Source organism: Syngnathus typhle, linkage group LG2, assembly GCF_033458585.1.
Source record: "Syngnathus typhle isolate RoL2023-S1 ecotype Sweden linkage group LG2, RoL_Styp_1.0, whole genome shotgun sequence".
NCBI lineage: Eukaryota > Metazoa > Chordata > Actinopteri > Syngnathiformes > Syngnathidae > Syngnathus > Syngnathus typhle.
The window spans coordinates 24,398,708-24,425,359 of NC_083739.1; the positions used below are offsets into that span (position 1 = coordinate 24,398,708).

The 26,652-nt window shown below is 44.6% G+C and overlaps 1 protein-coding gene across 5 annotated transcripts in view; it reads right to left on the reverse strand.

The window, feature by feature from the left end:
• Positions 1-1,824: 1,824 nt before the first annotated feature.
• LOC133149984 (uncharacterized) overlaps positions 1,825-26,652 on the reverse strand; it is a 41,510-nt gene continuing 16,682 nt past the window's right edge. Inside the window, exons 1-5 of one of the 5 annotated variants that reach the window (XM_061272234.1) lie at positions 22,429-22,869; positions 21,445-21,613; positions 18,757-18,864; positions 18,179-18,662; positions 1,825-7,276 (exon numbers count right to left, since the gene is read on the reverse strand). In XM_061272234.1, coding sequence (XP_061128218.1) covers positions 6,354-7,276; positions 18,179-18,662; positions 18,757-18,864; positions 21,445-21,597 — 1,668 coding nt within the window. In that variant the 5' untranslated portion in view covers positions 21,598-21,613; positions 22,429-22,869 and the 3' untranslated portion in view covers positions 1,825-6,353. Of the gene's footprint in view, positions 7,277-9,171; positions 9,352-18,178; positions 18,663-18,756; positions 21,614-22,428; positions 22,870-26,652 lie in introns of those variants that run through there. The other 4 variants (XM_061272233.1, XM_061272232.1, XM_061272235.1 and 1 more) reach the window with 4 other exon arrangements.

Sequence of the window (26,652 nt, forward strand, 5' to 3'; positions counted from 1 at the left end):
CGTGCTAGGGGAGGGCGCAGCATCAATGTTGATTGGTCACAGGCTGGCCATTTCCTGCAACAACCATGATGCCGGCCCACCGCCCACACGAGCATAGCAAAGGCCCACGCGGACAGCCCCGCCCCGCGACAACGCGCGAGCGCAGGCACGCTTATCAGTTTCACCTTCTCAAAGGGCAGGCCAACTCTGCTGTTGCCCTCCCCTATCATGTTCACCTTCAACATCTTTCAGTCTTCTACACAACATTTGCCGTCTCATTCTCGTCCTATCAAGCCACCATTCTAGTCACTTTCTGCCACACACGTCTTATTTTCTCTACTGCCACACACTGCTCATCTTAGTTTCTCCAACAAACTTAAACACATCATCGTCCACTTCTCAATTTCCCTATTATTGCTCAACAGCCTCCAGAACATTCTCCATTACTGATTTCTTCCACAGAACACACATCTCACTCGCACTCATACACACACCCATTCATGAGGATCCTCCGCGCGCACACGCACACACACACCAGCACAAAAGGATGACGCACAACATATAAGAACACATAGAAGCACTAAGAACATCTTTTTGCTCGTATTACTTGTCTGATTTATTCTCTATTTCACTTTTAGAAACTACGTGTAATTCTTTTCTATTTATTTAGCAAATTTTAACTTCAATGTTTCTTTATCTTACTTTATCCTTTTAACATAAATATCTCCTTATATTTAAGCTAATTTTCTCCTTAATTTTGGCAGCCAGGTTCCCACTTCATTACATGGAAACCTGATCTGATTTGATTTTGGCCTAGTCATAGTGTTTCTGTTAATTTGTGCAGTCACGTGCCATGTGACCGTTTTCTCCGCAATTCCAGCATTTTATTGGAGGTTGCACAACTCCTCTTCCTCGGCCTCTAAGGCCTTCTCTGTTGGGTATTGCTCGCCCTCTCTGGCCTTTCTGTCCTCTGCCTGCATTTTGGTAAAAAGTGTCACTATCCTGGTCTACCAAAAAGTGTTTTTTGAAGCTTTCATTTGTTTTCGTTTTCGTTTGTCTATTACTACTCTTTCTGCATGGAGGGCGTGATTTATGTATTCCTCCCGCTATGATCTTTAGTTTTAAATTTGTAGCATGTGTTTTCTCTACGTGCTTCTCTACTTTCTCTAGACCTCTCTCCTGCTACTTTCAACCAAAACACTACATCCTCATCCCCCTCCTCCTTCATCTTTTTGGGGTTTCTTTTAGTCTTTTCTTTTATGGCACCTCTAAGTTCGGTCAATTTGGTTGTTTTAAGTTGACCCTCAAATTTATATTTTTTAACCCATTTATCAAGATTTTTAAGTCGGTCAGGATCCTGCCTTTCAATTATTTTCCAATCCTTACATTTAAGTGCATCTCGAATCTTATTTTTGGTCTGCAAGTTCCCCATTTTAATCAATTTGGTCCCAACTGTAAAACCATAGGGGTTTCTAAAGTCGGGTGTTTCCAGTGGGATAACGAAAAGATCCTGTGGTGATTCTCACTTCTACCAGCGTTCTGGTGGGTTCTGGTGGAGAATCCTTGCCTATTGTGTCCACAGAACCACGTTATGTGTTCCCCACTGCTTTAATATGGAATACTATATCTAGTGATGTGTATTCCCATTCACACTCTCATTCACACAGTTTTACGGAATTTTCGGCTTCACGTGGACTCCGCTGACCTTTTTAGACGGACCTCTCCGTCGGACACTTCTGTCCCTTTATTTAAACGGACCTCTCCGTTTTGTTACCTTTAGACGGACATCTCCGTTTTGTAACTTTTCTTGGACACCTCTGTCCTTTTATTTCAACGGACCTCTCCGTTTTGTTACTTTAGACGGACATCTCCGTTTTGTAACTTTTCTTGGACACCTCTGTCCTTTTATTTCAACGGACCTCTCCGTTTTGGTACCTTTAGAACGGACCTCTCCGTTCTGTCCTAGGACTTTTATAGGGCACGACGAGCCCTCGGCCGCACCACACTTTTAAACAAAAACAAACTCACCCTCTGGTTCTCTTCACCTCTGCACTTCGGATTGCCTTCAACCTCTGGACCCCAGCTGACGAGCAGACAGCCAGCCCTTGAAAAGGATTCTAGGACCTCACCTAGGGAGGTCCTGCCGCGCGCGGTCTATCTGGATCTCCGCTGCCGCCCGCTGGAATCCTCGGGTGTATTGGCATCCGGCTCGAAGGACCAATAAAATGTCAGGTCTAAATACCATCAGACATTTATTTACACGCTGGAAACAAAGAGGAGAAGACAACCAGTATTCTTTTGCTCGCGAGGAGAATTAGGTAGAAGGCCCAGTTCACAGTCCTCCACCAATTCTGACCTGCCCTACCGTCATCTCCTCTTTTTATATTGGGTTGCCCTGGTTACAAGAGGCGTTGCTACACTAAAGGGAGGGGAGAGTGTGTCTGTAGCAACGCTGTTTCAGCTAGCTAATAATGTTGTGTGGTGCGAGGCCGCATGGCCTTGGCCGATCCGTGACCCCAGGAATGCAGAGTCTGTTCTTAGATGGTTGGCAGCCTCGTTCCAGGCTGCAATCTCTAAACCTGGATGCCGTGTCTCTGTAAAACAATGCTCTAGACTTTCTTGCTACATTTCACACAATAATAATAATAATAAGTAAATAATCAGATACCTCTCGTGCAAACACTCTAACAAAGGTTAAGTAGATGTGAGATAACTTGCATGAAGTCTACTTAAACAAACATTGAGTAAATATGGGATAACTAAAAACTGTCTTGGACAAAACAATTAACAGAGAAAGGACTTCTATTGAACTAACAAAGAACAAAGAACAAAGGTGTTCTGTTTCTAACTAGTGAGGGCCTCTTCACAGATAAGACAAGGAAGGGAGTATAAGGACTCCCCCAAGGCTCATAAGGCACATATGTTGACTTGACCGAAGATATGTGACCTTCGGTTCCAGGCCGACCAGCGCTTCAGCAAAACTAATTATTCTAACAGAATGATTGATGAGAAAATTTACCAAATGCCAGGTAAAATATGCATAAATGGACAGTAAGAGGTCTAGCCTTGTATATTATACCCAAATTAGGGACTGATAATAATATAAGGTATGTCATTCATTATCTGTTTCAGGTAAAACACTCTCAACGGATGAATGATCCTCCCCTCAGACCTTGGGTAGCAATAGCGAAAGATGGTCAGATCCTGTGCTGCCACTGTACCTGCATGGCTGGATTGGGTGAAACATGTTCACATTCAGCAGCATCCCTGTTCGCCCTGGAGACATTAATACGTATGAAGGCGGCCACTTCATGCACATCACTACCTTGTCAGTGGCTGAAACCATCAGCATCGCACATAGAATATGCTGAAGGATGCAATATCGATTTTGCCCGTCCAGCCCAGAAACAAAAGTCAAAAGTTTCAACTTCTGAGGAAAGTGCCGCGAGAAAACTGATGAATGTTCCTCCACCAACTGAAGAGCAGAAAGCTGCCTTTTACACGGCTTTGTCTGGATGTGGTGGAAGACCAGCAATTTTGAGCATTGTCCCTGACTATGCTGACAACTTTGTGCCAAGGGCAGTGAAGCGAAAGCTTCCTGTACCTCTCTCACAGCTGCACGATTCTGGCAATATGAAACTCAGCCCAGATGAACTTGCGCTAAAATGCCGGTCAGAGCTGGAAAAGTTACATTCCATTACCAGAGAGCAGGTTTGTATTTTTCTCGCACTTAGTGATGAATATATATATCATAAATAATTTATTGTTCTCCAACCTGTTACAAATAATCTAATCATAGTGAAAACAATTTTTATTAAAATGTTTTTCAGATATCTGCGGTTGAAGAAGAGTCCAGGGGCCAAGCAACATCAACAACTTGGTTTCAACAAAGAGCTGGGCGAATTAGTTCATCAAGTTCTGCACGCAGATTTTTACACTCTGCAGTGAGGGAATCCATTGCTTCCCCAGTGATATCCGTCTGTGTGGCAGTAGTCACCATGCCTTTTCGAATCTTAGCGTGCACCACATCTTCACCAGCGGGTAGTTGATCATTTTCACAAGGGACAGACTGGGAAATATTGACAAGTGCTGCTGCTGCTGCCAATGCCCTCTCGCGGTCTCTCTTGCGCTGCTTGAGATTTTGTCTTCTCTCAAAGATCTTCATTGAACATTTGAGTTTTCGTTTGTGAGGTGACTGGGTATGCTCAAATATACTTGGCACATAGTCTGGGGATAGTGGATCTTCACTTTTTGCACCTGAAACAATTAAACAATCACATTATTCATAATGACTACCATAAATAATTAAGCACATTGTTGAAGTGGATATAGCCAGTTCAATCTGTTTCGTAATGGCATTTCATAACTTGACATATTAAAAAACTGAATAGAGTGAAATCATTCAGATACTGTACCTGTCTGTACAAGTTGCTACCATTTTAATTGTTTTGTTTATTTTTGCATGATGCCTCATCTGATTGGCTTGAAAACTTAACCAATAGATGTTTTTAACCTTGTGCCAATGGCTTGAAAACTTTACCAATGTAGATTTTACCTTGTGCCAAATGAAGTAACAAAAAGTTGGCACAACAAGAAAACTTGTCAAAAATGCCTCATTAAAAAAAATTGTTTCACAAGGTTCATATTTTTGGGGGAAATTTTCTAATGCATTCACTCATGAGAATTAATTGTTCAATTCCAATATGAAGTTCAATATTTACATTGATAAAGTTTTCAAGCTAATCAGATGAAGCATCATGAAAAAATAAACAAAAAAATAAAAACGGGGGTTGAACTGAAGAAATCATCCCATTCCCTGCCTTGCTGCTCTTGCTGCCTTTCTAAAAATGCACCCAGCATTTTCAACAATCATATTTGTACCATCCCATATTGTATTATTTCACATTTTGTGAAACAAATGAGGGGTGAATAGTTTGTTTACATACCTGATATGAAGTGCCCATTGCATATCCTTGTGTAAATCATAGGTTTCCATCGTTCACGACGAATCGCCGCGATCCATTTATCGCGTTTTTGGATGTTTGCCGGAAATCTATAGAAGCTAAGATTTGGTTTATCGCCTCGTCTATTGCTACATCCAACAGCATAGCAGGTTTCCGGCATTTTCAAGCTCAAATAGCAGCAGATGTAACAAGAAAGCGTGTGTGAGTCGTTGATCGGCACTGAAATGTTGACCGGCAAGATGGCCGCCAAGCTAATGTGCGCGGCTGATGACGTCAGCTGCAAAGCCTCTATTGCCTTGATTTTCAGCGAAGTATTGTAATTCCCATTTCTCTTGAAAGCGAAGTTCCTCAATGTCAACTGTCCTCGTTTTCTTTGCAGTCGCCATGGCAGAAATGAGCGGCGTAGGGTGGTGCCGCCACCCTTTGGTAATAGGAGGAATTACAGGTTCAAGTTTAATTTTTTTTTTAATATTCAGTTTGACAGTGCAGGCGGTCCATAAATAATACATTATAAGACCAAAGCTGCGGGCCATATGAAATCTGATCGGGGGCCGGATTTGGCCCGCGGGCCGGAGTTTGGACATGCCTGCCTTAGGGTGTATTCAGACCTGACTGTTTGGTCCACTTTAAAAGGAGCAGGGTTCGATTCTACCACTGGTCCGGACTTTTATGTAAGTGTGAATACACACAAACGAATCCTGGTGCAGATTAAAGAACTGGACCACTTTTAAAGTGGTTTCGGTTCGCCTCCAAACAAACTCTGGTGTGGTTTGCTTCATGTCTGATTACAAACAGCGAAGATCTGAACCAAAAGCACAGGTATGCAGAGCAGGAATGCAGCGTGTAGGACTTGCATGTTTTCTTCCATCCGGGTCTGTGCTCTGTGTGCCGCCCTGGTCATTGCTGTCCAATGGGAGATCGTCACAAGCGTGGATGTGTTTACAAAATATACTTCACTTGCAAAATGTAATCTGAATAGGAACCGCAGCAAATGAAAAGAATTGAGTCCGTTTTTGACCCTGACCATGCAAGTGGACTAAATGACTTTTCTGGTCTGAATACACCGTTAGTGAAAGGTCAGTTGTCAGGCATACAAAGAAGTATAATTCACTGGTGTCAGGTTGAAACTTTTCATATTCACATTTCGTTAATATAATATTTTCTTCACAAATATATAGGATTAGTCAATCCCCACGTGTATGTTATTTTCACAAATTATTGGCCAATCTAAAGTACTGAACTGGGCTTGCTGTCTTCTGACGATTCAATGGTAATGGGTCAACAACGTGCCTTCCACAGCTAGTGTCAACATTATCACCTAAACTGTATTGATTATAAGCTAACAAACAAAGAACGTGAATTGGAAGGATGTGTCAGCCTAGCCTCATTAGGTGTGAGGCTTCCACACCTTCAGACAGTAGTAACAGATAGCAGAGGGCTGGGGCAGAGTTGAGAGTCCACCTCCATTCGAGTCCCATGGGTGAGTAGTTCTTCCACTGTTGTCCAATCATCAAGGAGCTTGCTGTTCCTCAATCGGTTCTGCTTCCTGTGGCTCAACTCCAGAACCATCTGGGATGACAACGAGCTCTGGCCTCCACCTACCGCTGCCTCTTCATTGCGTCCCTCTCTGTGCTGACGTGACAGGAATAGGTGACGTCTCCTTTCAGCTCGATTGCAATACCGGCCAGCCCAGGACCCGTCCACCCGTAGGTGACCCCCCAGTTGGTCCAATTCTCCACACTCCTCCTCGTCGGTGGTGACCTCACTGCGTTCCTTTGCCAGCCTATAAGCTCTGGCCCTGAGCAGCTGATTCCTGACAGACTTTTGATTGGACTGGTGACAGTGGGGGTAAGGCGGAGAGCAGGGGTTCCAGTGTGCTCTTAGAGTGTTGTAATATGGAGCAGCAGAAGCTTTTTGGATTCTGGTTTGATTTCCCAGAGTTTGAAATGCACGCCAGTCTGTTGGACCGCCACAAGAAACCAAACCATGACTCCTCGAGTCCTCTTCCCTACAACCCTCTGCACTCTGTCCGGATCTGGTTGTGTTTGGGTGACTGATCAGGCTGGTTCTATCCATGCTGAAGCGAGAATGATAATGGGCCCGGCTGCTCAGGAACAGCATGTTGTTGGTTGGATGCGGTTGGCTGCTATGGACCTGCTCTGTAACCAGGTTTGATTCAATATTCATAGGGTGAATTGTACTGCAGCGCCGCTGGGCCTTACTCAAATCCATTACAGTCTGACTGCGTCCTGCTCCTTCGATTCTATGGCTCCCTCTTGCTTGGCGCTGCTCCAGCCACAGCGCTCTCCGTTGGCAAGGCTCTGTTCGGCAACCTGGAGGCAGATAAAATCCATTAGCCTGGTATGCGAAGGTGGCTCTCTGCTATACAAAATCAAGATCAAAGCCCTATCATAGCAGTAAGGCTTGGTTTAGTTTGGGTGCTAATTTTTTACAAAACTATCTGACCTTTCCTGTCTGCTTGGGGTTTGTCAAGGAAAAGAACAGTGGGCTATGATTATGGCGCGATGGATTTGAGTCAGTAAATTGGAGCTGATTTCGCCTACATATTCCCTTGTGGAACTACACTTGACCGATTGTGGTTATTACAGATCTTATACTGTGATGTAGTGCCCAGTGGAAATGGGTTTCCGACCAGTTTGTGGATCCTTTCTGGAACTGCTGACATGTTAAATCAACTTGTTTGAGGACTCATCTGCATTTTTTGTGTGATGTCAAACCCATTGGAAGTATTCTGTATTCTGTAAACTCTAACGTCATTTGCCGATGTTGTCACGTGCCTGTGGCAGCTGCCACTCGACCATGCCCCCTAATTCAAAAATCACCCACACTGGTCACCGGCTCGTTAGTCTCACTACTTAAACCCTGCTATCCAGTCACTCCCTTGTCAGTCTGTTCCGTGATGCCATTCGTTAGCTCACTGTGCTCTGTCCGTCTGACTCCCGTTGCCAACTTTGGCCGTTCTCCGACCTGTCTCGCCTTGCTTGCTTCCTGACCACCTGCCCGTTACTGACCACATCTTGCTCGCCGCCTGTCCTGACCGCCCGCTTGTCCCCGCCCACGCCCTGCCCTGCTGCGCGCTCGCTCTGCTGCTTTTTCCACCAGGTGGTGTCCATCCCTCAGCCAGCCAGCTCCCGCGAAGGACGTGGTCGAACGCTACACCGCCCGTCACATCTGCCAGCCACCACCCAGCAAAGCCAGCGCACCTGCCCGATCACCGCTCCAGCGCTCCACCATCCCCTTCCCCTTCAACAATAAAGTCTGTTCCGCTCTGCATTTGGTTGTACTGCCTGATACGGATCCGATACAGCTGTACTTGTACTGCGGTGGATGACTAAGCGCTCCCCTCCCTCTGAACGTAACTGTTTACTGACTGAGCGCATCTAAATAACGATCTGAGTTACTGAATATGCTGTTCAATTATTCAGAGTGCACAAAAAACAGAGTGCCAGTGCGTGCTGTAGGTGCTCCAAACGGGCACAGTGCATCAGAACACCGTTCGAGTATGAATGGGTGTGTGAATGGGTGAATGTGAGACTTTCAAGACTGAGCACCTTATAAAAGCAAGTGCACTAAGTGCACTCCATTTGCCGTTCATTATTCCTACGCTGTACAGTAATGAACGTATATTTACATGGCGGTAGGTAGGTAGGTAGGTTGGTAGGTAAAAATCGTGGCTGACACCCCCCCAAAAAAATTTGCAAAACAGCGAGCGCAAAAGGTGAACCATAGGCAGACAGTTTCTTTATCTCGCCCCTTTCATATTCCCTTGGCAAAGGAAGACTATTCAAGTTATACTACACATACATCAGAAGACTTTGAGAAGATCTTGAAAAGCCCCTCCCCTCACACCTGGTCACATTTAAAGACAAGATTTAGCCTCGTCTCAGACTGAGATTTTACCAAGACTGTGCATTTTACATGGTCACAATTTACAAGACTACATTCATAGCCACACTGTTCTGACACAGCAGTTTGGAGGAGCCACTTTTCTTGATGCACTCTGAATAACCAAACGGCATCATTCTGTTTGGAGACACAGAACATTATTCAAATGTTCTGTTGAGTCAGTCAGTCAAGCTGTCATAAGCCAGTTAGAAAAACAGTTGTGTTCAGAGGGAAGGGGGTACGTCACCCACCGTAGCATATGGACAACAACACATTGGGAAATAACTGTTAGTTTTTGTTACTTTGTCTTTAGACAGTTTACCTTAACTGTTAACCGGCAATTTCAGTCAAAGCTGCAATTCCAGTGGTTGAAAGCGTGCCTTGTTGATGTTATTGTTCAAAGTGAAAGTAAGATGCTGCAAGTACATCCGGGTTACGCTTCGTCTCCGTTATCCTCATAGAAGAGAGACTACACCACGGAAGAAGAATGTAGGTGCAAGAATATCCTTCGTGGTCGGCAACTTTTGTTTTGCGCAATAACTAGGGTTTAAAGCCGCATTAAACCACTGGGATTTACAGGGGCCAAAGGGGGCTCGTAATAAACAGGACTGTCTCAGAAAATTTGAATATTGTGATGAAGTTCTTTATTTTCTGACATGCGATTAAAAAAACAAAAATGTCATACATTCTGGATTCATTACAACTCAACTGATATATTGCAAGCCTTTTATTATTTTAATATTGCTGATTATGGCATACAGCTTGAGAAAACTCAAATATCCTATCTCAAAATATTAGAATATCATGAAATAGTATACTAGTAGGGTATTCAACTAATCACTTGAATCATCTAATTAACTGCTGAGCCTTGAAAAACACTCAGCTTGGTTCAGTAAACTAAATCACAAGTATGGGAAAGACTGCTGATCTGACTGCTGTCCAGAGGAACATCATTGACACCCTCCATCAGGAGGGTAAGACACAAAAATAAATTTCTCAAAGAGCAAGCTGTTCACAGAGTGCGGTTTCAAAGCACATCCACAAAAAGTCTGTTGGAAGAGGGAAATGTGGCAGGAAACGCCGCACAACCAAGAGAGATGACCGCAGCCTTAACAGCATTGTGAAGAAGAGTCACTTCCAGAATTTGGGGGAGCTTCAAAGACAGTGGACTGAAGCTGGAGTCCAGGTATCAAAAGCCACTGTTCACAGACGTGTCTTGGAAATGGCCTACAATAGCCGTATTCCCATGGTCAAGCCACTTCTGAACTCAAGACAACGGAAGAAGCGTCTGACTTGGGCTATAGAAAAGAAACACTGGACAGTTGCAGTGGTCCAAAGTCCTCTTTTCAAACGAAAGCAAGTTTTGTATTTCCTTTGGAAGTCAAGGCGCCAGAGTCTGGAGAAAGACTGGAGAGGAGTAAAATCCAAGTCGCTTGAAATCCAGTGTGACGTTCCCACAGTCAGCAATGGTTTGGGGAGCCATGTCAGCTGCTGGTGGTCCACTGTGTTTCATCAAGTCCAAAGTATATGCAGATGTGTACCAAGAGATTTTAGAGCACTACATGTTTCTGTGTGCTGAAAAGCTCTATGGAGATGAGGATTTCATTTTCCAGCATGATCTGGCACCTGCCCACAGTGTCAAAACCACCAGTATATGGTGTACTAACCATGGCCTTACTGTCCTCTATTGGTCTGCTAATTCCCCTGACCTGAAACCCATAGAGAATCTGTGGGGTATTGTGAAGAAGAAGCTGAAAGACACCAGACCCACCAATGCAAATGAGCTAAAGGTCGCTATTGAAGCATCCTGGGCCCCCATAACGACTCAGGAATGCCACAGGCTGATTGCCTCCATGCCACGCCGCATTGATGCAGTAATCCATGCAAAAGGATTCCTAACCAAGTATTGAGTGCATTAAGGCAGTGTTTTTCAACCGGGGTGCCCGGCACACTGGTGTGCCGCAAAATATTGTCAGGGGTGCCTTGGGCAATTCTCCAATTATGTGCCTGTGCGGTGTAGCGCCCGGCAGAGTAATCATGTAGTACGCTTCCATATCAGAAGGTGGCAGCAGCACGTAGCGATTTGCCTTGTGCTTGCAGATGAGAAAATTGGTGACGCATGAATGCACCAGCAGGTAGCATTGACGGCGACGTTGTCATTGTGGATAGCAAGACGACTCGATAGTGAAAGTGATGGAGATGTTTTTGAAGAGAAAAAATTCTGACTTTACTTTTACCGGAGATGCAACGGCACCTACTCCACTGTGCTTGGTATGTGGTGAAAAGCTCTCCAACGGTGCTATGGTTCCAAGCAAGCTTAAGCGACATCTCAAAACTAAACACCTTTCACTTCAAAACAAAAATTTTGAGTATTTTGTTCGCCTGCGTGATCAGACAAAGAAACAGGCCACTTTCATGAGAAAAAACGCAAAGGTAAACGAGAGAGTCCTTAAAGCTAGCTACCACGTAGCTGAACTTGTGGCTAAATCAAAAAAGTTCCACACTGTGGCAGAGCAATTAATACTTCCCGCCTGCAAAGCCATTGTAACTGAGATGCCTGGACCCGAAGCGGCTACAGAAATAGCCAAAGTCCCTCTCTCGGGTAACACAATTTCCAAACGAATCAGCAGACATATAAAGTGTTGTTTTGGACAAGATCCGTATCAGTAATAAATTTGCTTTGCAATTTGATGAGTCTACTGATATTAGTGGACATGCTAATGGCCAAACTCTTGGCCAATGTGCGTTTTGTGGATGGAGACACAATCAGAGAAAACTTTCTATTTTGCAAGGCTTTGCCAGAAAAAACAACCGGAGAGGAAATTTTTCGCGTCACATCAGAATATCTGGAAAAAGGAGGACTTAAGTGGGAAAACTGCACAAGTGTCAGCACTGATGGAGCTGCAATCATGGTTGGGCGCACCAAAGGCTTTGTAAGCAGAGTGAAGGAGAAAAACATAGATGTGATCATTACGCACTGTTTTTTACACCGCGAAGCCCTCATAGCCAAGACTTTACCGGTAGACCTCGTTCCTGTGTTGGATGATGTTGTGCGCATGGTAAACTTTGTAAAGTCATGACCTGTGAAAACTCGCATATTTGCGGCTTTCTGTGAGGAAATGGGAGGGGAGCATAAAGCTGGCCTGTGTGTATGAGCTGCGAGAGGAACTTAAAGTGTTTCTAACAAACGAGGGGTCCGATTACGCAAAGCTGCTTGCAAGTGATGAGTGGTGTGCAAGGCTGGCATACCTGGCAGATATTTTTTCTGAATGAACTGAACACACAAATGCAAGGCCAAAATGAAAATCTGCTTACAAGCATAGATAAATGAATTCCGTTCCAAGGTGCAACTCAAAGTCAAAAGTCAAAGTCAAAGTCTGCTTTATTGTCAATCTTTTCACATGTCAAGACACACAAAGAAACCGAAATTACGTTTCCTCTATCCCACGGTGACGAGACACAGCACACGATAGACATACAAGTAAACAACACAAAATAAAAACAAGAAGGCACAAACAATAAATAAAAAGAGTGATGAATAAATAATAAATAAACAAATAACCCAATAAATAAGAGGAGAAAAAAACGGAGCAAGTGTGCATACAGCAGACAGTAAGCATACCGCAAAAGTACAGGACGCTACGCAGAAAGGGGGGGCGAGTTCAGGATCCTAACAGCCTGGAGTATGAAGCTGTTGGTGAGTCTGGTGGTGCGGGAGCGCAGGCTCCTGTACCTCTTCCCAGAGGGCAGAAGATCGAACAAAGAGTGAGCGGGGTGACTCACATCACTCACAATTGCGGTCGCCTTGCGGGTGAGATGGGAGGTGTAAATGTCCTTCAAGGAGGGGAGTGAAGCACCAATAATCTTACCAACCGTGTTCACTATGCGCTGCAGGGCCTTCAAGTTGTAGTCAGTGCAGCTGCCACCCCAAACAGCAATACAGTTAGAGAGGACGCTCTCAATGGTGCCACGGTAAAACGTAGTCATGACGGCCGGAGGAGCGCTCGCTCGCCTGAGTTTCCGCAGGAAGTACAGGCGGCGCTGGGCCTTCTTCGCCAATGATGCGGTGTTGGTGGACCAGGAGAGATCCTCACTGATGTGCACCCCCAGGAACCTGGCGCTGCTCACTCTCTTCACCACAGCACCGTCGATGGTCAGAGGCAGGTGTTGGGTGTGACCCTTCCGGAAGTCAACAACAATCTCTTTGGTCTTGTCGACGTTCAGCAGGAGGTTGTTGTCCCTGCACCACGTGGTCAGAAGGTCAACCTCCAACCTGTATTGAGTCTTGTCTCCCTCAGTGATAAGACCCACCAGAGTCGTGTCGTCAGCAAACTTCACAATGCGGTTGTCGCTGTAGGTTGCAGTGCAGTCATGAGTCAGTAGGGTGAAGAGCAGCGGACTGAGCACACAGCCTTGGGGCTTGGCAGCAACATGTGGAAAGTGGCAATCTTGAAATGTTCCCACTCACCAAGAAATGGCAAGATGTCAATACTGCTGCAATGTGTGAGATAATAGTTGAACATTTGAAAATTCTTGAGCAGAAGATGTCATTTTATTTCTCTTTAACCACCACAGAGTAGCTTAACTGGGTTAGGGACCCATTCAGATCAGCATCAGCTATTGGAAAGGACATGACTTTACAGGAGCAGGAGGAATTAACTGAACTGAAACAAGATGGTGGTCTCAAGCTAAGCTTTGCTGAACTACCTTTGGACAGTTTCTGGTTGGCAGCTGCCAAGGTGTTCCCCATGCTGGCCCACAAAGCTATTTTGACATTGCTCCCATTTTCCACAACATATCTGTGTGAGGTGAGCTTTTCAAGCCTGACTGCTGTAAAAACTAAAAACAGAGAAAGACTTAGGGCTGTGGAGGAAGAGCTTCGTGTGTGTCTTTCATCGATTACTGCCATGATATCTGCTCCATGTTTATCCAAACAGGCCCAGGTTTTACACTGAGTGAGAATAAATATGAACGATTCTGAAATACTTTTTGTCTTTGTTTTTATTTGATTACTATTCAAGATGTCCGACTCAACGTCATTCTTCAATGTTAAAAAAAGCTTATATTAACAATATAACACATATTGTAAATATTAGTTTTTTTTCACATTTTCAGCTGGTGTGCCGCGGGATTTTTTCAATAAAAAAAGTGTGCCTTGGCTCGAAAAAGGTTGAAAACCACTGCATTTTTTTTTTTTTTTTTTTTTTCTTTCGGTATGGCGCCGTAAGTGGCTGCCTCCCAGCAGTGTTCTCTCTTTTCCTCTTTATTTCTTTCTTTTCTCCTTTTTCTTTCTGTCTTTTTGTCCATTCGGCGATGCTGGTGCCTTCTACCGCACCTCGGTATCTCTTCGGATCGGATATTTTGTATTATTTTTTTTTCTTCCTGGGACCGGGATCATCGGTCGAGACCGGCGTAACTCTACGGCGGCTTCCTGCTTATCCGGGCAGTGATGACCGGGTCCCTCGCCTTGGCCTTGCAGCCGCAACCCCTGTGGGGAGTCCGCTCCCTCGTGCTCGTCGGAACCAACGACTTTCGCCATGCTAGCCCCGTGGTGACCATCTGCACGTGCACCCGACTGGGTGCCCAGGACGCTGCTCACACGTTTGCCTGCTTTGTGATGTTTTTCACCGATTCACGACCACGGTCCATTGGGCACCGTTGAACTGGACTGCCCCTACACCTGTCTATGGACCCCGTGGAGGCTATTTAGTGTGTTTTGGGGTGTTCTCTTGTATTGAGGGGTGCTGGTTGGCCACAGTTACTTTTTTTCCTTTGTCTTTTATCTTTGTTTTGCTTTGATGGCTTTTATCTTGAGCACTTTCTGGCTTTCTTTGTGGCGCCGTTGTGTGGCAGCCTTATGAGAGCCTGTTGAGTTGCGCTCATGCCATTTGTGCGTCTTTTGTATACCCACTCTGTGGTATGAATACTGCTGGGGCCTGAATTTCCCCACCCCTGGGGATCAATAAATATTCAATCAATCAATCAATCAATCATTAAGGGACATTTTCAAATGTTTGATTTTGTTTTGCTGTTATAAATCTTTTATTTTTACTTGGTCTGAGGAAATATTCTATTATTTTGAGATAGGATTTTTGAGTTTTCTTAAGCCAGCAATCAGCAATATTAAAATAATAAAAGGCTTGCAATATTTCAGTTGATTTGTAACGAGTCTTAATGATCGTCACACACGCAGGGAGGCAATGGGTCCCATTTTTATAGTCTTTGGTAGGGGTGTAAATCGCGGGTTTTGTCACGATACGATATAATATCGATGTAAAGAACTTCGATACGATATTTGCCGATATCTTAAAGCCTGCTGCGATTTAATCACGATATATCGCGATATAGTGCTCTACGATCGATATATATTTTTTTTAAATAAAAAATATAGAACAATATCCTGATTTATAACAATTCATACGCAAAATCAACAAGGTACTGCAAACTCTTTATTTAGGAAATTACAAGAGTATTGTAGTATACAAATTGCTTACTTTAACACTTAACTTTGATGTCGTGTTTTTTCTTTAAATGTGCGGCGAGATTTGTGCTCCCTGAATATTTGATCACCGCATGGCAGGATTTACAAACTGCACGTGTCTCGTCCGTTGAGCCATCTTTTCTTTGGAATCCAAAGTGCTTCCAAACGAATGACTTGAAGCCTAAAGGGGAGCAAATTTCCTCGTCTTTTTGGACACTAGCCATAGCACCAGCCCAGGAGCCGCGTACTAGTTGTCGACTCCCCTTTCACGTGCCTGCTCTGCTCACAACACAACAACGCCGCGCACTGCTCCCTGCTCCCGGAAGAGGAAGCAAGCAACAATGAACTGGATTTCAAAATAAAGTCGCGTCTAATGTCCGAGGTCAAACACGGCGATATAAATCGATGTTTACCTTTAGCATCGATGCCAATAAATCGTAGAGCATAATATCGATTAATCGATGTGTATCGATGTATCGTTACACCCCTAGTCTTTGGTATGGTCTTAACTAGGCTGGATGTAATTTTTTTTGTTGGCGTTGATTTCTCCGACTGCCCATAAACGCACCACCGCGCTCCGTGCGCACATTTGAAAAAGGCGTGCGGACGTGAAAAAGGCGGCTCTGTATGGGAGAGACGTTGAAGAAGAATAAAAACACCCTTGGAAAACAAAACTTGCCCCTCGTCGTGACTCGGAGCCGCAACAAATGTTTCGGATTTGTGTAGGGTACATTGTGACAGCAAACGAGCAAGCGTCTGATAAGAGAGCATTGCGGTCGTATGGAGCGTGTTTGAAGTGAACAGCAGAGACAAAAGGAACAAGGCAAAGTGTTGTGAAATAAAATATTAACTGTAATACGCATTTTGTTATTTGCTGATTGAAACTGCTAATTAAACTGTGAATTGAAACTAATAGGAAGAAAACAACTTTCGCTCTTTATATAGCTGACGTGTCCTGCGCATCCGTTCTGCGCATCTGTAATGGGGGCCTCCGTATGACGTCCGGTCCGCGATGGAGATTAGAAAACAAACAATATTTGACAATAACACACCATCAAGGATTGCACCATCGCATCAAACGATGTGTCGTCAATTATGAATTTTACTGAGTAAGTGTGTTGGGCAGGATGGCTGAATGCGATGCGCGATTGACAACAAACAAGAAGAAAGGTGATTTCAAGTTTTATTTCGGGGGAGATTTGTCATGTCTCGTCCCTAGTTTTGCTATGTGTCTAGGTTGCCATAGTTTCTGTTCGCGTCGCCCCTCTCTTCCTGTGTCACCTCAATCGATGTAATGTGTTTTGTATTTAAGTCCTGTCTGCCCCTCGCTCACCGTCGGATCATTGCATGTGTTACTGTCATGATGTCTGTTTGGTTTCTGTTCCTGTCTTTGGTAATGTCACCCTGTCTTTTTGTTCCACGACTTTGTCGGTCAGTCCTGTTGTTGGTTTTGTTGTACCATGACTTTCTTTAAAAAAAAAAAAAAAAAAAAAAAAAAAAAAAAAAAACAATTTTTTGTACCCATGTATAATGCGCACCCCAGATTTTAGGACAATAAATTAGTTAAATTTTGCGCACTATACACGGAAAAAAACGGTATTCTAATTTTCTGAGACAGTCCTGCATATATCTACTAGGGGTGTAACGATACATCGATACACATCGATTAATCGATATAATGCTCTACGACTTATTGGTATCGATGCTAAAGGTAAACATCGATTTATATCGCCGTGTTTGACCTCGGACATTAGACGCGACTTTATTTTGAAATCCAGTTCATTGTTGCTTGCTTCCTCTTTCCGGCGTTGTTGTGTTGTGAGCAGAGCACGCGCGTGAAAGGGGAGGGGACAACTAGTCCGCGGCTCCTGGGCTGGTGCTATGGCTAGTGTCCAAAAAGACGAGGAAATTTGCTCCCCTTTAGGCTTCAAGTCATTCGTTTGGAAGCACTTTGGATTCCAAAGAAAAGATGGCTCAACGGACAAGACACGTGCAGTTTGTAAATCCTGCCATGCGGTGATCAAATATTCAGGGAGCACAAATCTCGCCGCACATTTAAAGAAAAAACACGACATCAAAGTTCAGTGTTAAAGTAAGCAATTTGTATACTACAATACTCTTGTCATTTCCTAAATAAAGAGTTTGCAGTGCCTTGTTGATTTCGCGTATGAATTGTTATAAATCAGGATATTGTTATATATTTTTTACTAAAAAAAAAAAAATATCGATCGTAGAGCACTATATCGCGATATATCGTGAATGAATCGCAGCAGGCTTTACGATATCGGCAAATATCGTATCGTAGTTCTTTATATCGATATTATATCGTATCGTGACAAAACCCGCGATTTACACCCCTAATATCTACACCATCTTCTCAAATGCTTTTCCGTCATTCACGAGTGAGTGCAGTCAGTCTTGGAATAAAGATGTGTTCCTTACTTCTGCCACATATATGGTAGATATAGGTATTGATATAGTAGATATTAATGAGGCTACAGCGTTATGCAGAAGCGTACTGGTATTTTGAGGTATTTTGATACTATTTATTGTCACTGAGGAGAGTTGGGAGGTTGTGGAAAATATCCTTCTAGGGGTGCTGGCGTAACAGAAAAAAGCACTGTCTTGGAGTAATAATGTAAGACCAAAACAAAAGTAAAAAATCCTAGAAATGTGCTCAGATTTGTTAACCCATCTATGGGGTGGGCATTGTACATTTTCACCATTGGTCTAGGGCCGGACATGACAATACTGTAGTTATTTTGGTACCCTTTACAACCTTTCATAGTAAACAAGACAATAAGGAAGATAAACGATAACTAGAGTGCAAGGACGGCGGTCCACTAACCAGAAGAAGATGAAGTTGGTGAGCGGTTGCGATGCAAAGTGGGACTCCTCTCGCCTCGGTGGATGTGCACCTTGGAGGTTGTGCTCTTGGCCATTGTGCAACGAGAAGACTGCTGTGCCCCCGTATGACTCAAGGGCATGGTCTCAGGGATAGACTCCAGATCCCAGCGGCTTCTCTGCTCGTGAGGGGAGTGACCCAAGCGTAGGTGGTGTGCGTGTCTATGGATCTTGGGGAGACACCGGTTCTCGCCAGTGCTAACACTGTGGAAACCTGAGTCGCTGGGTTCCGAAGAAATCAGAGACTCGGAGGAAGATGATGACCCCTGTGAGGAGGGGGTGTTGCCTGGTAGTGACGACATAGCATCAGTCTCAGCCTCGGAGAGGGGCACCCGGTGATGTGGGCTGTCGGGGCTACAGCCCAGTCTGCTGTCCAGCTCATTGAGAGGAATGTAGCCCAAAGGACGCCAGGCGGGGCGGTAGTGGGACTGCATGTAAGAAATCAGCAATATTAGTGTATGAGAGCAAAATATTTTTCTCCTTGTTTGTCAAACTTTGTTCACAGGATAAAATATTTGTTACAGGAAGAAAAACCTGTCTTGAGAAAATCTTATTTTCCATTTTTCCAGTGTTGTAACAGCCAAGCAGACAACTCTCAGATTTGGGCTGACATGCCGCCATTTCAGGAGCCTGGAACAACACAGAAGTACATTTTTCAATATTTTGATTCATTAAAGGGATACTTGAACATTGACCCTCATACTGTATATACAAGCTATGTATGTAGAAATGTGAGCACTTAAGCAGGGATGTCAAAGTCAAACACACCGAGGGCCAAAAAAAACAAATTTGCTGCAAGCCGAGCGCCGGACTGGTTCAATGTTTATTAAAACATATCGAAATGATTGCACATAGCCTATTGAACCAAGACCTAACACAGTGTACATTATTTGATGATTAAATGAATATGGCAATATTCTGTTATGGCTCTGTCAGTAACTTCAAGGGAAAACATTTTCAACAGCCAAACAGCAAAAAATTAAATTGTTTTTAAAACCAAAATGTATTTCTGAATATCAAGATAAATGCATAAATAAAAGTGCATGCATTATAAACTGAAAATGTATTATTGTGCTGCTCTATGATCTACCGATCACTGCTTTCAAATAGTAAAATAAAAAAATTAATCAAATCAGTTGTATTCTTTCTCATGGCTCTTATCTGCAATTTTCCCTGAGTCCATTCAACTGAAAAATAAATATAAATACATAAAATACAAACATTTATGGCACACAGACCAAACAATACTTCCTTCAAAGAAAAATCACGTCTTGTAGAAACAAATGTAAAAATGTAACTGAATTAAAAAATAGTTGTCTTTTGTCTGGGCACACTGCGTCACAAACTTCAAGCATAGTTTTTGATAAACTCTCCTTCTGCAAAGGGCCGGGCTGATTTTGCGATCTCTTTTGCCACAATAAAGCTAGCTTTGACAGCAGCCTCGGTTTGTGATTTAGCATATGTGAACATAGCCAGTCTGGACTTAAGGCCTTGTTTTAATTCTTCCACCTTCTGTAGCTTTTGTTCATGTTCCATATCCTTTTCTTTGTCTGTGTGTTTCTTAGACGTTTGATAGTGCTTTCTTAAATTAAATTATTTCATTACAGCCACATTTTCTCCACACAGAAGACACAGGTTTGCCTCTTACCTCTGTAAACATGTACTCTGCCTCCTCCCTGACCAGAAAAGATAATCGGGACCAACCTCCCATCTATCCAGGATTTGTACCTGGCCACAACCAGGAAACGTGCAAGTAACATCTCTATGGATCCTTCTCACCCAGGTCGCTGTCTGTTCGAACTACTCCCCTCCGGACGGCGTTACAGAGCGCTGTACGCCAAAACCAGGAGACACAGACACAGCTTCTTCCCCTAGGTTGTCGCTCTGATGAACTCACACCACTCATAGAGTCTCAGAGACATTACTGTGCAATAACATCCTGCTCTTGATGCTTTACCTTTGGATTGTCCATATTATGTGTACTATGTGTCTTCTCTGCATCCATTGCAGCCTGGTCATCCTGGAAGAGGGACACTCCCATCTGTGGTCTCTCAAAAAGAAAATCCATCCATCCACCCATCCATCCACCCATCCATCCATCCATCCATCCATCCATCCATCCATCCATCCATCCATCCATCCATCCATTTTCTGAACCGCTTAGTCCCCATGGGGGTGCTGGAGCCTATCCCAGCCGTCATCGGGCAGTAGGCGGGGGACACTCTGAACCAGTTGCCAGCCAATCGCAGGGCACACAGAGACAAACAACCATTTGCACTCGCACTCACACCTAGGGAGAATTTGAAGTCTTCAATCGGCCTATCAAACATGTTTTTGGGATGTGGGAGGAAACCGGAGTGCCCGGAGAAAACCCACGCGGGCCCGGGGAGAACATGCAAACTCCACACAGGGAGGGCCGGAGATGGAATCGAACCCGCACCCTCCTAACTGTGAGGCGGACGTGCTACCCAGTGCGCCACCAAGCCGCCCTGGTGTCTTTCTAAAGGTTTCTCATTTCCCCTAGTAGGAGTTTTGACTTTTTCCTTGCTCTTCTGGGAGTTTAAGATCAGGGGATGTTTGAGAATAATTGGCGATTTCTGCACGTCTGAATGTTGTTAGCTACCAAAATGTGGTTACAGAGGCCGAGATCTACCAGAGTCAAATTCCTTGTTTGGCATGCTCAAACTTGGCAAATAAAAAAGATTGAGATTTAGAGGCTGTTATTTCGCAAAAGGAGGATCTACTAAATATTGATATCATTAAGTAATGATTGCACACTTTCTATAAATCCTATAAACTTCATTTCAATTCTCAAATATCGCTATGTTTGTCTGATATGATATATTTAACTGAAATTGCTGATTCGAACAACCAATGATTTATAAAGGAAAATCTTGAAAATGATTAGGGGTGCCCAAACGTTTGCATACGACTGTAGATATAGTATTCTTTCACCATCTGACCCTGGCTTACTGGTCATTCGCAAAGATTCACAAGTGAATGACACTATATTTCAGTTACTGCTCCCAGCCTGTAGTTGAGCTCAAATGAGCTGAGAAAATAATTGCTTCAAGTTCTGTTCAGACACATTCACACAAAAGATTTGTTTTTTTTCAACAGAACATACATGAATTTGTATACGAGCTATTAAAAAGTCTTACAAAAAACGTTTTACATTGCAGTATGTGATCCTTTGAAATAATTGCTCACCTGGTCATCCAGGCGGTCCAGATGGTCCAAGCTATAGGAAACACTTGGCAAATAGTTGGTGGTGTGATGCTGGGTCCTGGAACCTCTGGACAGGTAACCATTGGTTGGAAAGATGTCAGGTGACATCAACAAGTTGTCATTGCCAGTATACATTTTGTCGTATATGCGTCTGTGAGAAGACAGGTCATAAAAAATGAATATTAGTCTTCAACTGTGCTGTCCTGTATCTATATATATTCATTAATCTCGTGAATACTGATGAGGTTAACAAATTGTAGTGCATTGTGGGGACCATTGTGTACGTGAAGGTGGACGTGCTACAAGTAGTACTAGCTATAAGTATGTTCTGCTTTGTACTTTTTCTCCCTTTTATTAATTGTTTTGCATCACACTATAAATCAGGGGTGTGCAATTCCGGTCCTCGAGGGCCGGTGTCCTGCACGTTTTCTATGTCACCCTGTTGCAACACACAATTGATTAAAATGATCAGATAATTAGCAAGGTCTGCAGAAGCTGGATAACAATCCTGATCATTTGAATCAGGTGTGTTGCAGCAGGGAGACCTATAAAACATGCAGGACACAAGCACTCGAGGACCAGAATTGCCCACCCCTGCTATATGTTAAGTTGAATAATGACAATAACGACAGCTGTGGGTCTCACTAGAGTTTACTTGTACACCTCAACAACGTGACTCCATTACAACGACTCAATCATTACCTTGACTCCCAACATACAACACGTCTGCACATGTGCAGTAGGAAAAGCATATAACAAATGCATATAACAAACGCGTAGTAGGAAAAGCATAACAAACTCCCCTTTTATCTTTAAAGAAAAGCAGTGCAAAGAAAATACTTCCTTCCATTTTTTTACTTTAACATACAACCAAATTTAAGGTTTCAGCTTTAGAAACAAGAGTAGAACAGTATGAACAAAAAGTCTTTTGTATCAAGTCCATTTAGGTTTTAAGCCGCTATACACCTTCACTGAGGGCCCACAGCAAAACGAGTGCAGACGCCCCTTTCTTGGTCGAACAGTCAGCGAGTTACTCCTTAGTCGCTGACCACAGGATCTGCTGAATAGTCCCAGAGCTAAGGAGTTCCTTCATACTGCTGATCTCGAGTGAGTCTTTTTGTCATGCTGTCGTGTTTTGTGGGTTGTTTTTGTCTTGTCCTGTTCTTCGTATTGTCACTTCCTGTTTTGTTTTGGTAACTCTCCTCTCGTTTCAGTTCGTGGGTCCTTCCTCTGCGCGTCAGGCCACTTGACTTCCCCCAATTGTGTGCACCTGTGTCGTTGGCCCTAATTGTCTGCACCTGTGTCCTCCCCTTTCTGTGTGTGTATATAGCCTGCGTCTTCCCCTTGTCTTGTGCCAGTGCGTCTTGTCCCGTCTTGAACACTAGCAATCACGTAAGTCACAGCAATCCCCTTAGAGATCATAGTTAGAATATACCTTTTGTCCAGCCTGAGCTCTGTGTTTTTTTAGTTAGGTTTTTGCCCTCGTATTTCCCTCGTTTTGAGGCGCTTTTTGTTTTGCTGTCACCAGCCTTTTTCCCTCGTTTTGAGGCGCTTTTGGTTTTTGCTGTCTCAGCCTTTTTTGTCCGTCATTTTGAGGCACCTTTTGTGCTGTCTTCAGCCTGAGAGAATAAACACTTTTTGTTGACACTCTGCATCCGAGTCTTCTCCCTGCTCCAAGTCTGACAGTACGCACTGGCCAGTCATGGACTCGGCAGAGTCGGAGCAGCTGGTCGCCGCAGTACGCTCCCAGGCGCCGCAGCTCGCCCAACACCAGAAGCAAGTGGAGGCTCTGGGTGTTGGAGTCCAAGGGCTCGTGAAGACTCAAGAAGACTTCCGAGGGGTGGTGGCCGCCCAGGTGGGAACACTGAGCAGGCAGATGCAAGAAGTCCTCTCACTTCTGACCGCGGTACCAGCAGCGACGCCCAGTCCACCAGCTGCTTCCCCTGTGGATCGCCTTGCTCCCGCTCCCATGGCGATGAGCGTCAGACTGGCCACTCCGGAACGATACTCCGATGAACCCGGGCTTAGCAGAGCCTTTATCACCGAATGTGAAATGCAGTTTGAGCGGTCCCCAGGCGACTTCCCCACGGAATGCTCCCGGGTGGCTTATATGGTCTCGTACCTGACGGGAAGGGCCCGGGCGTGGGCGACCGCAGAATGGGCTAGGGTTTCCGCCACCTGTCATTCCCTCTCCGCCGAGGCCCTGCGCACGGTGTTCGATCCGGTTTCCTCAGACCGAGAGAAGGCGCGGGAGCTATGCCAGCTGACCCAGGGTCGAGAGACTGTCAGCGACTACGCAATCCGCTTCCGCACTCTGGCCGCGGAATGCGGGTGGAACTCGACGGCCCTGTATGATGTTTTTCTCAGGGGCCTTTCCGGACCCATACAGGACCAACTCATCCCCCTCGACCTCCCCACTGACCTCGACGCTCTCATCGCGCTGGCCATCTGCACGGACAACCGACTGCAGGACTGGAAGAAGCTGCGCGCAAGCAGGAGCGCAACCGCCTTCCCCCCTGTGTCAGTGGTTGGGCCGTCACCCCTCAAGACACACCGCCACAGGCCGAACACGGCTCTGCTACCGCCTGGTAGTGAACCTATGCAGTTGAGCAGGGCTAAGTTGAACGAGGAGGAAAGGCAGCCAGGAAGGTAGATGCTACTACTGCGGTGCGCAAGGACATCTCCTGCCCGGTGAGGAAGAATCTGACGGTGAGCACCTTTTCCGTTGCCAAGCAGAGGGGTCGGGTCCTACCCACCGGCACAATTACCTGCCTAGGAAAGGACACTAACCTTGGGGTGTTAATAGACTCCGGGGCTGATGAGAGTTTGATTGACTGGGCGTTTGCTCGGAGATTAGGGGTAAAGACTGAGCTGCTAGATACGACAGTGAAGGCCAAGGCGCTCAATGGACAAGAACTTTTTGATATAACCCATGTAACTGAACCCCTCTCACTGTCTTTCGGTAATTATCATGAGAAAGTAAGATTGCATGTCGTAACCTCCCCCATGAATCCGCTTATCCTCGGGTATCCGTGGCTAAAACGTCACAACCCAACCATGGACTGAGAGTCCGGGGAGATAAGGGGATGGGGACCCCATTGCCAAGAGTCATGTATTGAACCTAACCCCCCGATAAACCCTACACGTGGTTCTAACCCCGTCTCTGTTTCTCCTGTCCCAGACCCAGAAACCCCAGATCTGACCGGAGTTCCCGTTTGTTATCATCAACTCGCGGAGGTATTCAGCAAAGTCAAGGCTACCGCATCACCGTCCGGACGACTGCGCCATAGATCTTTCGCCCGGCGCTACAATACCCAAGGGGAGGCTTTATGTCCTTTCGGCACCTGTAAAGCGGTCTCTAACTGACTATATTGACGCGGCACTTAAAGCGGGTTTGATCAGACCATCGTCATCCCCTGGGGGGCTGGTTTATTTTTTGTGGGCAAAAAAGACGGAACCCTACGGCCCTGCATAGACTACAGTCCCCTCACTCAGATCACAATTAAGAATCGGTATCCCCTTCCACTCATGTCAGCCGTATTCGATCAATTGCAGCAAGCTCAGGTGTTCACCAAGTTAGATTTGCGCAACGCGTACCACCTCGTGCGCATACGGGAGGGCGATGAATGGAAGACGTACTGAGAGACTTTTTGGATCGTTTTGTTTATGTGTATTTGGACGACATTCTAATCTACCGTTTTTTTCCTTGTATAATGCGCAAAATTTAACTAATTTATTGTCCTAAAATCTGGGGTGCGCATTATACATGGGTACAAATTTTTTTTTTTATTTTTTTTATTTTTATTTAAGAAAGTCATGGTACAACAAAACCAACAACAGGACTGACCGACAAAGACGTGGCACAAAAAGACAGGGTGACATTACCAAAGACAGGAACAGAAACCAAACAGACATCATGATATCATCCGACGGTGAGCGAGGGGCAGACAGGACTTAAATACAAAACACGTTACATTGATTGAGGTGACAAAGGAAGGGAGGGGCGACGCGAACAGAAACTATGGCAACCTAGAAACATAGCAAAACTGGGGACGAGACATGACAAATCTCCCTCGAAATAAAACTTGAAATCACCTTTCTTCTTGTTTGTTGTCAATCGCGCATCGCATTCAGTCATCCTGCCCAAGACACTTACTCAGTAAAATTCATAATTGACGACACATCGTTTGATGCGATGGTGCAATCCTTGATGGTGTGTTATTGTCAAATATTGTTTGTTTTCTAATCTCCATCGCGGACCGGACGTCATACGGAGGCAGTATGACTGCGCATGCGCACTATGGATCCGATGCGCAGAACGGATGCGCAAGACACGTCAGCTATATAAAGAGCGAGAGTTGTTTTCTTCCTATTAGTTTCAATTCACAGTTTAATTAGCAGTTTCAATCAGCAAATGACAAAATGCGTATTACAGGTAATATTTTATTTCACAACACTTTGCCTTGTTCCTTTCGTCTCTGCTGTTCACTTCAAACACGCTCCATACGACCGCAATGCTCTCGTATCAGACGAGGCTTGCTCGATCACCTGCTCGTTTGCTGTCGCAATGTACCCTACACAAATCCGAAACATTTGTTGTGGCGCCAAGTCACGACGAGGGGCAAGTTTTGGTTTCCAAGGGTGTTTTTATTCCTCTTCAACGTTTCTCCCATCCAGAGCCGCCTTTTTCACGTCCGCACGCCTTTTTCACATGCGCGCACTGAGCGCGGTGGTGCCTTTACGGGCAGTCGGAGAAATCAACGCCAACAAAAAAAATTACATCCAGCCTAGTTAAGACCATACCAAAGACTATAAAAATGGGACCCATTGCCTCCCTGCGTGTGTGACGATCATTGGGACTTAAAAAAATAGATAAATAATAAAATAAAAATTAAAAATTAAAAAAAAAATTGGGTGCGTATTATACATGGGTACAGGCTTTTTTCCAGCGTCGACATGCCATTTTTAGGGTGCGTATTATGCACAGGGGCGTATTTTACATGGAAAATCACAGTATGTAATGATGTCAAAATGAGTTGTGGCTCCGGGTGCTTTCTTGTCATTGGGGGGCGGTCCCAAATGGCTGTTTGAGTAAAAAAGGTTGCCGACCCCTGGTCTAACCTGTTTAAAAAATATGACAATCATTTGGATTTGCACTGTAATTACTGATATTCAGTAAAATACACCATG